Here is a 12,440-nt window from a genome sequence, read left to right on the forward strand (position 1 = left end):
AAAAAAGATTTTCACTGAATTAAACCATCGCTCACAGCACGCCTCTGGGGTTACAGGCTTCTAATGATGAAATCATGAAGTCAGCCGGAGACAGAGCGTAGTTCTTCGCAGCTGAGCTCCTTCTGAGTGATGATGAGTTTGTGCTTTCTTGTAACCTTTAGTGTGAAACCCAAGCTAGACTTGCCTTGTGACTTTGGTAGATTTTGCCGTGAAGGCAGTCAAGAGCGTGCGGCCAAAGGCGTGCCTTACCCGGCCTGCACGTGTGCAGAGCTCTGCTTGCCTCCTAGGCCAGGAGCCCCTTCTGCTTCAGGTCTGGTGCAGGCTGAGCTGTCCACTTGTAGACTAGTACAAGAGCTAGTACTTGTTTCTAAAGCTCAAAATCACAACAGGCTTCCCACAAAGGAGGCGGGGTTTGCTGGGGGCTTGGTGCTGCCAGGACGCTGTTGGGCCACTGTTGCACCAGACAGGCGCAGAGCCAGCCCAGGGCCTTCCGAGGTCACCACGGGCGCCCTGACCATCAGAGCGTGGCTGAGACTCCCTGGGGTCGGAAGCGTGTCCAAAGACTGAGATGACGTCTGTCATTTGAAACAGGGACCAAGCTTATTGAGCATTTGGGGGTATTGCTCCAGCACTAACTCAGTCTCCCACAAGTTGAGTAAAGAAAGAGGAAAGGGGGGGCTGGGGAGATAGCTCAGCAGCAGAGCACCTGCCTGGTACTAGGTCCTGAGTTCGATTCCCAGTAACACCCCCCCAAAGGGAAAGAACCAACCATTTGTCTTGTTTTTCTAATATAAACTGTATTTCACACACCTAAATAGGAAAGGGAGAAAACTATAGAATTTAAGCCAGCACTTGTAGAGTGTGGTAGAGAACTGCAGTGAACCCTTGAGTTATGACTGGCCTTATGTATGACCAACTTCGGTTGACCAGCTGTCAGCCACTTGGAGGTGGTCTCAGATACAGATTGAACCCTTCGAGAGTCCTGGATGGAACATGACAGAAGCCCTTCCTGGTTGGGGCAAGTTGAGAAATCTCGCGCGGTGTCTCTCTGAGGACGCAGATCCGTCCGTGCAGGAGAGGCTTTGAAGGCGGCGCAGCAGAGCCGGAGCCTGGCCGACGGCGGCTGCTGTACCTGGCCTGAGGCACAGCCGCGCTCTGAACAAGTTGCCTTCCCGACCGAGTCCAGGCTCCACCGTGGTGCTCATTTCAGCAAGTGTGACGCGGTGCTGTGGTTAGGGGTAAAAAGTTCTCTTAGGTTAGCAATATGTGTTAAAGGGCGACTGATGCTTTAATGTACTTTAAAAAAGAAATGAGGGCTGGCGTTGTGGCTCAGTGCAGAGCATTTGCCTACCACGTGCAAAGCTCTGGGTTTGGTCCCACTGCACTGCAAGAGAAAAACGAAGAAAAAAACGGGAATATGGATGAAGCAAGATTGGCGAATCTGCTAATGTTGAATCTGGTAGATGATTACACCTGGTTTCATACTTGTCTGTGTACTTTTGCTTTACATTTGAAAATAATCATTTTTTGCACTTTTTATTTTTTAATGTATGTGGTTGTTACAGGCTCTCGCTATGTAGATCCGACTCACAGTGACCCTCCTGTTTTTCAGCCTCCCAAGCGCTGGGATTACACACCCAGTCTCAGTTGCTGTCTCACTGCACCCTGAGGGTGGGGCCAGCACGGCATGCCAGGGATTGAACCCCAGTCCGTGTGTCTGCCTAAGCAGGCGCTTTAATCCGCTGAGCTATCTGGCCGGCCCCCTTCCTTTTGAACAGATTCTTTCCCTTTCACAGTATCTATTGTACCTTTCAGATTTTATTTACTCTTTCAGGTTCTTACACTAGTGAGACAATATGATGTTGAATACATTCTTACTAAAAAGTTAAATTGAGCCAGGCATGGTGATAAATCTGTAATTTCAGCCCTCAGGAGGCTGAGGCAGAAATTTGAGGCTAGCTGGGCTACATAGAGAGACCTTGTCTCAAATACCAAAAAAAAAAAAAAAGGTCTAAGTTGGAGTGAAGTACAGATAATGATTGGAACGTGAAGGTAGCTGATAGTGAATTAGTGAATCTCCCTTGGCTTCTGTGCTGGAATCTTGTAGAAGACGCTCTTGGAACTAGAGTCTCCTGACTGTCACAGCAGGTCATGTCACCTCCCTGAGATTTCATTTCCTTTGTCTGGGGTAGATGTAGCCAGGTTTGCCTCACTCTACAGAGAGGGGAGTGGTGGTAAATGCAGGGCTGGTGACAGTGTGGAGCACGCGCAGCCTCGCACTAGAGATTGGGAGATACTGGGTGTGGAAGGTGTGCAACAGGAGTGCAGCTTTCACACCACAGTCAGGAACTCGCCCTCCACCCCTTAAGCCCTTACGATCATGTGTGCTTCAATTTTCTTCCTTCTGATCATCATTTGCAGTGCAGAGGCTGTCCTGTGGGACCCAGTGGGCGAGCCATGCCCTCTGTTCGCTGTGTGCCGGGGCCTGCCACCCAGACAGCTCTCTGAATGACCCAAACGACCGCTGCTGGAGTGTGATGCTGCACCCAGCGTGTGCGAGTTACAGTGGCTTCAGGGCTCTCGCAACACTGTCCGCACATGCAGATGACACACTAAGTTGCCGTGGCTGTCATGGCTGCGCTGTGTGGCGTGTGCACACAGCCTTAGAGCAGTCTGTCATGTCAGGAGGTTTCTGGAGCTCTCGCTCCCCGGCCGCTTTCACTGCTGTGCGCATCGGAGCACTGGGGGGCCTGCATCCAGCATTTGGTTCTCTGTGCTGTGAGCACTGGGCTGCAGCATTCCTGCTCGGTGATGATGAAGTAGGGAGCTGCTCTTCCCAGGAGCCCTGCGATGTGCGCACATTAACTGGCAGGCTGTGGCCTGCACGCCCAGGATGCAAAGGGGCCGGGTGTATGATGAGGGTATCTGCGGCATGCGGAACTCGTGGGACTGCGTGGTCCAACAGTTGTGCTCTTCAGGGGGCCTGATGTCTTCAGGGTGGCAGGTGGGAGCCCATTGGCATTCATGTAGTCAGGAAGCAGCCCATGATGCACACTGACCTTGTGTGGTTTGATCCATAGTTGCTCATTCACATCTCGCTCTCGTTCACAGTATTGAATGAGCCAGGACTTTTGCACTGAGCTACAACCCTGCCCCCCCCCTTTTTGTGGAACCGGGGATTGAACTCAGGCCCTTGCGCTTGCCAGGAAGGCGCTTATTCCACTGAGCCATCTCCCTGGCCCCACTTTTTTGTTTTTATTGTTTTATTTTGAGGCAGGATCTTGCTAAATATAAACTTAGTTGTCCAGGCGGGGCTTGAACTTAGGATTCTTCTGCCTCAGCTGCCAGTGCTGGGGTGGCTGGTGTGCATTCCAGGTGTGATTCTTACTGAAGGGCTCCTCAAAAAAACAAAAACGGGGCAGGGGAGATGGCCTAGTGGAATAAGTGCTTCCCTGGCAAGCGCAAGGGCCTGAGTTCAATCCCCGGTTCTGCCAAAAAAACAAACAAAAAAGAACTGAAGGGCTCCTCACAGAGAGTGTGTGGAGACTCTTCAGGCAGGGCAGGGTTGGCCCGCCTGCTGCCCCCTTGGGCAGAGAATGACGGAGAAACGCTGCCCCATTTCACTCTCCCACCTGGGTCTGAACTGCTGAACCCAAGCAGAAGCAGGAGCAAACGGCTCACTACAGGGCCAGCAGAGCGCAGCCACTTGGAGACTGGTGTCCAGGACAGGTGGGCACTCCGGGCTGCACTTGGGGTGTCCAGGACAGGTGGGCACTCCGGGCTGCACTTGGGGTGTCCAGGACAGGTGGGCACTCTGGGCTGCACTTGGGGTGTCCAGGACAGGTGGGCACTCCGGGCTGCACTAGTTTCTGGTGGCTGTTTTAACAGATTACTGCAAACTGTGTGGCTTAAAACAACAAGGTGTCCACTGCTGTTGTGGGGGCCAGAAGTCCAGCCTCGGGCTGCCAAGTGTCCCCTGGAGGGCCCAGGGAGTCCGATTCTGCTTCCTCAGCTTGTGACTGTGTCCCTCACTCGTGGTGTGGATTGTGCTTCAGGAAAGGAGGGGGCCTGAGTGTGCCTGGTGCTGAGGACCTGGGCTGGCCGTGGGGCTGGGAGAGCTTGGAGGCCGCTCAGAACCACTGCCAGGCCCTCGGCTCGGGCACAGTTAGTGGCAGGCCATGGTTTGGCAGGAGGCTGCCCGAGGTGGTGGAACCTGTGTAAGCAGAGGGGGAGGAGTGGTGGTCTCTTCAGCCCGGGTGGAGTTCCTGCTGTGCCTGACTAGATGTTTGCTTGCTGAGTACAGTGCCAGTGCTGCTTGGTGTGTGTCAGACCTTCAGAAAAGGGCGGTGGGGACAAGTTCAGCTGAAGTAGCCGCTAGCCCAGGCTCAGCAGACTTCAGCACGGGGGAGAGTGGCTGTGTATTTAACCTTGCTAGCAAGCCTGCGATGTCACCAGCTGCTCTGGTGAGGGTTCTGCAGGAGTGCACAGGATAGCAGGGGGCTGCCATGAAAGAGGTTTCTCTGGAAATACAGATGTGTCTGCCTGGGCATCTGGGAGGGCTTCAGCCCAGTTATAGAAGGGCCAGACTGCCAGCTTGGTTGGCACTGCACCCGTGGAGCAGCTGGTTTGGAGGGCCTTGGCAAAACCCCAGTCCTCCTGGCACTACCACATGACCACGGGCACTGTCCCATCCTTGGCTCTGCCCTTGGACGGTTGCACGCGCAGAAGGCAGTTTTTTTTTTTTTTTTAAAAATCCTTTCAGTTTTAAACTGAGCCTAATCTGCAGGGCCCCTTGGCCTAGCCTGTGTGTGTAGGTGTGTGTCTGGTCGGCTTGTTGTGTTTGCTTGCCGGTGTTTTCCTGGTGGTCCTGGCCTTCGTACGGAGTTGCTTCCCCAGCCCTTTTCCATTTTTGAGACATGGTCTCACTGAATCCCCAGGCAGGACCCTAGCTTGTGATTCTCCTGCTTCAGCTTCCAGAGTGCTGGGATTTACAGACTTGTGCCACCACACCCAGCTGCAGGGGAAAATGTGTATCTATTTTTCTTACTGTTTTCTCCCATATTCCCCCAACCAAAATAAATACATGATGAAACCAAGCCTGAACTGCGCAGTCTGAGTTAGGCGGGTCAGGAGTGTGCGGTCAGCCAGGGCCACATAATGAGGCCTTCCTCGAAGGGTCTGGGGCTCGGTGTGTCGCTCAGCGGTAGTGTTTGTCTGGCACGTGTTGAGCTGCGGATTCCACCTCCAGTGCACACAGGCGCGTGCGGGCAAAGCAGATGTGCTCTGAGAGATAAAGGAGGATCCATGTTTCTGCTGTAGGCAAGTAGAAGACACTGCTTTTTCATTTTTAAAACGAGGGCAATCTGTTTTAAAAGGCCAGAACACCTGCCCTTCTCATGACACTAATATCCTGCACCTTGTGGTCAAGAGTGGGGTGAAAAAAAAAAAAAAAGAGTGGGGTGAGGAGGGGGCCAGAATCGTGCTGGGCTGGGCGTGCCTGCTCCAGGGCGCTCTGGGACAGATGGCTGGCAGAGACGACTTTGCGCAAACGCGTCCTGCTGCAAATGCGGCGGTCGAGCATCTCAATTTCCTTCAGGAGAAAAAAAGAAACTGAAGTGAAACTGAATACATCTGTAAATGTTTCTTTACCACAAAGAAATTATTTCCTGAAAAGATCTGTTTATGAGTAAGAAAAAAGGGTCACGAGAAAGATCAAGAGGTCAGCACTGGGGTTTCCGATTTCAGGCTGCTTGTGGTACTGACCAGAGAGAGAGGACTTGAGAAACTTAGGGTTCTCTCTCTGTAGTCTGATGGTTCTAAAAACACAAGGGCCCTCTCACAGCATTCACAGAGGCAGCAGGCAGATGGTTCACAGCCGTGGGTCTTGGGCAAGAGCTGGCGCCCTGGGCCTTGCGGAGCCCGTGCTCTGGGTTCCCAGGGGCTCTGGTCCTGTCCAGGCTGGTGGCCTTGGCTTTGCAGATGAGTGGGCCTGGATGTTTCTGCCCTTGTTCCTCAGCCTGGGATGGTGGAAAGGCCAGAACAGGATGGTACAGCATCTGTGTCAAGGGTGGTCAGGGCCCCAGGAACTGGACAAGCTCACCCAGGTGCTCGGGAAAGGAAGCTCTGCCCACCGTTAGCACCCACTTCCTGGCCTGGGTCCCTGCTGCCCACGTCTGCTTTGGGGGCACTGTAGTGTGTGCAGGGCAGCCACTTGGAATTCCTAATGTTTATTCACACGGAAACATCTGAGTGCGTGAAGGATGTCAGAATCCCATCCTTTCCATCTGTCCCATTGCTAATATTCTTGTTGTACTTAAATCTATGAAACCACATAATCCTTTTGGAATCAGTTAGGTTTTTCTTTTGTTAGAGTGGTCATGCTACTGATTGGTCGCATTTTATCCAGGAGGTTTACCTTTCCATCAATCCTTTGTTTTGTTTTTTATGTATTTGGTACAGGGTCTCACTGTACAGTCTGGACTCGTAGTGATCTTCCTGTTTCAGCCTCCCCAGCGCTGGGATTACAGGGGTGTACCACCACGCCCAGTCTCAGTGGCTGGCTTGGCCGCACCCAAGCAGGGCTGGCATGGCATGAGGTACCAGGGATCGAACCTGGGTCTTTGCACTTGCCTAGGCAGACACCTAGACTGCTGAGCTATCTCTGTGGTCCAATTCTTTCAGGTTTTTTTTTTTTTTTTAACATCCTTTCAGTTTTAAACTGAGCCTAATCTATAGGGCCCCTTGGCCTAGCCTGTGTGTGTAGGTGTGTGTCTGGTCAGCTGGCAGGGCGCGCCTGCTGAAGCATTGAGCCAGGCTCACTGTCTGTGTTTGTGCATGTTCTGGGGTAGATTGCGCAAGCACATTGCAGGGAGCTGATGGGAGGTGTGGGAGGGAAGAGTGGATCCAAAATCCAGAGAGGACGAAGGTAGCAGTGGAGATGGTGCAGGCGGGCAGTGGGGTGCTGGAAAGTGAGAGGAGACTGTGGTGGTGGGGCACCTCAGTGAGAGCCCTGTGGCGCAGGCCACAGGACCGTGTCTCATAGAAGCTCAAGTGCAGAAGACAGGTGGCAGTGGAGAAGGGCCATGACTGAGCAGGTGGGAAGGGAACTTGAATACGGGTGTGTTGGGCCTCTGCCTTTTTCCTTTCAGTGCTCTGGCTGCGTTTGCCCTCACCTGTTTCTCAGACCTTCGTACCTTTCCTCTCTGAGACATGTGCAGGTGGCCTCCAAACTCCAAGCACTTGGCTTGGTTTTGGGTCAGTGTGGCTCATGGCGTGGTCTTGGAGCCCACGGGTTACCATGAAGGCTGCGTTATCAGGGCGCCTTGGGTTGGCTGTCCAGTCTGCAGAGTTGAAGCTGCGCCCTCAAGGCAGTGGACCTGCGTCTGTGCAGAGTGGTTTCTTTAGCTCGGCCCTGTGCCTGTAAGCTGCTTCCTGGGAAGACAGTGGCCGGGTCAGCAGGGCCTCCGCACAGAGCGCCAGCACCGAGCAAATTCTGGAGACAGTTGGGGAGCAGGTGGCTTCGCGCTTTCAGGTCTGAGTGGGACTCCAGCGGGGGCCCCTCCAGGTTGCAGCCTGTGCCCTACAGGTGGTGTGGCATGGGGACAGTGAGTCTGCGGGCTCCGGGCTGTGTGGGGGCCCCGTGAGCTGACACACTTGGTTTCTCTTGCAGACGCAGACTGTACAGCTGAGCAAAGAGATGACACTGGCCAGCAACCGGAGCCTGGCGGAGGGGAACCTGCTCTATCAGCCGCAGCTGGACGCACGGAAGGCGCATTTGACTCAGAGGTACCAGGAGCTGCAGGTCCTCTTCGAAGCCTACCAGATAAAGAAGACCAGGATAGGTAACTCGGGGGACTCTTCAAGAATAGTCGGGGCCGGCCAGGTTTTCAGGCTGTTGCCTTACTAGGAAGGGAACGTTGTGGGAAGATTGCGGGTTAAGACAGCGGCTCTGCTGCACTAGCACAGTAATGTATACAATTTTTATAGTTTCGGGGCCAGGGAGATGGCTCAGTAGAGTAAGCGCTTGCCAGCAAGCTCAAGTGTCTGAGTTCAATCCCCGTTCTGCCAAAAATAAATAAAACATTAAAAAAAAAATTTTTTTTTTTTTTTTTTTTTTTTTTTCTAGTTTAGAAAAGAGCACTTTTTAAATTCAGAAGTCTATCTTCCAAATAACATAGAAAAAAGCACTTTTCTGAGTTATGCTGTTTGGTCTTCAAAGCTAATGATGTACTTATCGCTGGAACACTTTACAGTTACATTTGCTTTACAGTTGTTCTGAAGAGATGGAGAAATTGAGTATTATTGAAAGTCCAGAGTGCTTTTGAGAGTTTTTTTTTTTTTTTTTTTGAGACACAGTTTTTCTATACAGTTTAGGTTGGCCTTAAACTCACTATGTAGCCCAGGCTGACTGCCTCAGCCTCCCGAGGGCTGGAATTACAGAGCTGCCCCACCACACCTGGCCAGAGGAAGATGTGGGCTGTGGTGGTTTGTGGTGGTTTGTGGTGCTAGGATTGACTGGTGCCAGGCAAGCGCTTGTCTCTTCAGCTGGATTTCTAGCCTTTAAAGGGGACATTGAGAGTAGGAGAACGTGGGAGAAAGCCACCCTTAGAGAGGCTGCCGTGGTGTCCAGCCTTTGCTGCACGCCAGCCCTGGTTATCTGCATAACTGATGAACATATGCCGCACACCCGACCCTGGCGGCAGAGGAAGAAAGCTGGGCAGTGCCTGGAGCCAGTAAGGATTGCCGCATCCAGAAATCAGTAATATCACCTTGGAAAAGTTGTTTGGTACACCTTGTAATGCTGTAGTTTGTGCTTGAGTATCTACCCCGCAGAAATGGATGCTTGTATCTGTCATACAAACACTTGTGAGTGGGGTGTGATGGTGCACACCTGGAGTCTCAGCTATGGGAGGCTGAGACAGGAGGATCACGAATTCAAGCCCAGCCTGGATATAATTTAGTGATTTAGATCTTGTCTTAGAATTGAGGGTTGGGGGTACAGCTCCGTGTTTAATCCCTGGTGCTGCAGATCTTGTGCTGGCAGACTGCAGGCTGAGGCAGGATCATGAGAGCTCAAGACCAGGCTGAGCTACATCGTGAGACCTGTCTCAGATATACAAAAAGCCAGATGGAGCTTTGTCATAGCTGACTGTGGAAGCAGCCATCATCTATGGAATGGTGGGCGTGCAAACGTGGTGTGTACTGAGTGGGATGGATGTCATGGCACAGGAGAGTCCGACAGTGTCTGGAGCAAGCCGGGCAGCACTGAGGTGTGGCTGTAGGCCAGTGGATGTCGTTGGGGCGCTGGCGGGCGCTGGCGGGCGCTTGGAGGTGGGCACGAGGGAGCCTCTGGGAAAGCCCTCTCTTGGATGGGAATGGGGCTTACGTGCTTGTAAGCATTAGAGATGCTTCATGTGTGTGTGCTGTGAACTGCCACCCAGTGGAGAATACAGAGCCATGTGAAAGCCTCCTGTCACGGGTATGAAAACAGCTCACCCCACAGGACAAATGGGGACCGTGGGCACTCTGCTACTCGATGCTGGTCCTGAGTCTACCCTGGGCGCTTGTTCTGCACATTCTTTTCAGTGGTTAATTTAAGACTGTTCCTTCCTGCTTCCCGAAAAGCCAGCCTTCTATGGACACAACTCCCACCACCTTTGTGGGGTGTGGGAAGGCATCTGGTGGGGTGCAGCCCATCTCATGCCGCTGCTTCTTCCAGATAAACAGTCTAGCAGCGCTTCCTTGGAGACACTCCTGGCACTTCTTCAAGCAGAAGGGGCCAAGATCGAGGAGGACACTGAGGTATGGTCAGCCCGCTTAGCTGCAGGCTCAGGGCCTTTCCTGGTTCGGGGTCCCTCTGGGCATTCAACAGACAGCAGTTGGGAAGTCCCAGGGCCACCAGGAGCCAGCCACAGGGAGATCCTATTGCACTGAATTGGCACCAGCCTCGTGAGCACCAGGACCCAAGCAGCCATCTGGTGGGGCCTGTGAGTCAGGTGGTGGCCACAGCCATGTGGACATGGCTAGCGGGGCGCTTGGCCAGCCTGCGGCAGACCGCGAGTTGGGGCTGGCAGCACGTGCCAGGGTCTGCACCGCTCTGTAACTGTTAGACCTCGGGGGCCCAGACATGCTGAGTGAGGGGGTTTGACCTGGGCTGGGGCCAGTCTGTGGTCAGGGTGCGGCCAGCTGGAGAGCCAGGAGTGTGGGCTTTGGCTACCGAGCTGGAGACAGTCACGTCTGGGACAGTGGTCACAACCCTGGGTAGAGGACTAACATCTCAGGATCACCCTTCATTGTAAGGCTGGGTTCCTCCAGGCCTGTGGTCCGTGGCTGTGGCTCAGGAGGTGACCCTATAGCATGGCCGCCCACCTTGCCTCCAGTAGTTTTGCCGGGGGGTAGCCCTGCCGCCCTCAACCCAAGCCAGCTGCATCCCCCAGAGTGTGCCGAGCCAGATACCGAGAGGCTATTCCAGAAAGAGGGGCGCTGGAAGGAGGTGCCCTGGACAGTGGGGGGAGCATGCTTTCAGCAGTCAGCCTGTCAGTAACGCAGTTTCTGCTGCCTCACCCAGAACATGGCCGAAAAGTTCCTGGATGGCGAGCTCCCACTGGACGCATTCATTGACGTCTACCAGAGCAAGCGGAAGCTGGCCCACACGCGGCGCGTGAAGGTGGAGAAGCTCCAGGAGATGGTGCTCAAGGGGCAGAGACCCCTGCAGGCCCTGGCCCCGCTGCCACCCAGGGTGCCTGAGGCTGTGCCCGCTGCCCTGGATGCCAGCGTGCCCCCCTCTGTTGTGCCTCGGCGCGTCCCTCCCCCACCGCCCCCGGTGCCTGCAGGACGCCTGGCCACCCCTTTCACCGCAGCCACGGGCTCAGGACAGGCCCTTCCATACTGCGCTCCGCAGTGCCCGCCCCTGCCACCTCGGGTGGGCCTGCCCCCACAGCAGGGATTCTCTGCACAGTTGGTGTCACCGTACCCTCCGGCTCTGCCCCAGAGACCCCCGCCACGACTGCCTCCGCACCAGCCGGGCTTCATCCTGCAGTGAGCGTGGCTCCTATCCTCCCTTGGATGCCCTCTGCCCACCACACTGCCTTCTACAGCGAGGCTTCCAGGTCGGGCTGTGGGGCAGGGCAGGGCTGGCTGCCTGCAGGGTCCGTCTGACTCCAGAACCGTACGTCCATGCTAGTAGAAGTAGAGACCCAGGTTGTCGCTGCAAGGCTCTATGTTGCCAGGCTGTGGCCTGGCCTGCCTGTGCGTCATATTGGTTTGCGTGCTGTGTGATTGCTGAGTATCATAGTGTTGACAAACTCATGCATTTGGAAAGAGAAAAACTTCACCACCACTCCTAGTCAGAATCCTGGTTCGCCCATTGCAGCTTTATTTAATAAGCATGGCTAATTGTACCTGTTATTTTCAAGACTGCTGTGCGTCTCACCCATGGCTGGTGCTCCATAGGTCTGGGAGATGGCCAGCCTGGGGGTGCAGGGGTGGGGATGCCCACTGGGCCACTGTACCTGCCTGCTCGGCTCAGTGTCCAGGGCAGGTTACCATTTGTCCCCCTGCTCCTCAGGCCTCAATGCCACAGTGCCACCCGTGTGGGGGCCACTGCTGTCCAGAGGCCACAAAGCTGAGCTTCTCTGGCCTGAGTCCCTGCTAGTCCTGCGAGTCAGCCCGGGGCTTCTGTGGGGAGATCCTCCCCAGTGTTTTTACTACATGTGTAATTTTCCTGTTTTATATTGGGAAAGAACTTGTGACACAAGATCATTCAGGGAAACTTAAAAATGCAAATGCTGTTGAGAGCAGATTGAGATGCAGATGAAACGAATGCAGTCTCCGTTCATATACACTGCATGGTTGCACGTGCGGGGGCCCGTGCTGTGCCTTACCTTTACCGGTGCCAGGCCTTCCTGGTGCCCACTGTAGGTGCCCTGGCCTGCAGGCTGGGCCAGGCTCACAGCTCAGTGATTCTGGAGGCCTCGCCGCATGCACTGTCCCGTGCCGGGGGGGAGGCGCCACCTTGGCCACCAGGCACCCTCAGCAGGGCATCTGCCTCTAGCTGGCTGGTGCCATACTCCAAGGTGGGGGTGCTCGGTGGGGCGGGGGGGGCAGGGAGGACCGTGGCCTGCCCCACCTGCAGGTGCCCCATGTGTGGGTGCCAGGGTGCAGGGCAGGCCACGCCTCACCCGCTCCAGGACCGGCCTGTCCCCCACCCTCATCCTGTTATCTGTCGGGCAGCCTGACCTGTGACCTGCTGCCAGCTGGCTACCACCCAGTGTGACAGGGTAGAGCTGAATCAGAGCCTGTCCCAGTGGGCTACAGGCAAGGCCACCAGCTTTTGTCCTCACTTCCTGTACCCCCGTTTCTGGACTTGAACTCTGCTGTGTGGTAACTGTTTTATAAAGAAGCAAAGTTACACGATGATTCACTGCCGTGCCAGTCAGGTG

General features: G+C 54.5%; 1 protein-coding gene across 1 annotated transcript in view; it reads left to right on the forward strand.

Annotated features, from left to right (window-relative positions):
* Positions 1-12,164, forward strand: part of Vps37b (VPS37B, ESCRT-I subunit) — a 26,664-nt gene extending 14,500 nt beyond the window's left edge. The window contains exons 2-4 of the mRNA XM_004635883.2: positions 7,670-7,841; positions 9,719-9,801; positions 10,568-12,164. Coding sequence (XP_004635940.1) covers positions 7,670-7,841; positions 9,719-9,801; positions 10,568-11,041 — 729 coding nt within the window. The 3' untranslated portion in view covers positions 11,042-12,164. The remainder of the gene's footprint in view (positions 1-7,669; positions 7,842-9,718; positions 9,802-10,567) is intronic.
* The last annotated feature ends 276 nt before the right edge of the window (positions 12,165-12,440 follow it).

This window comes from Octodon degus, unplaced genomic scaffold (assembly GCF_000260255.1).
Source record: "Octodon degus isolate 3935 unplaced genomic scaffold, OctDeg1.0 scaffold00076, whole genome shotgun sequence".
Classification (NCBI taxonomy): Eukaryota; Metazoa; Chordata; class Mammalia; order Rodentia; family Octodontidae; genus Octodon; species Octodon degus.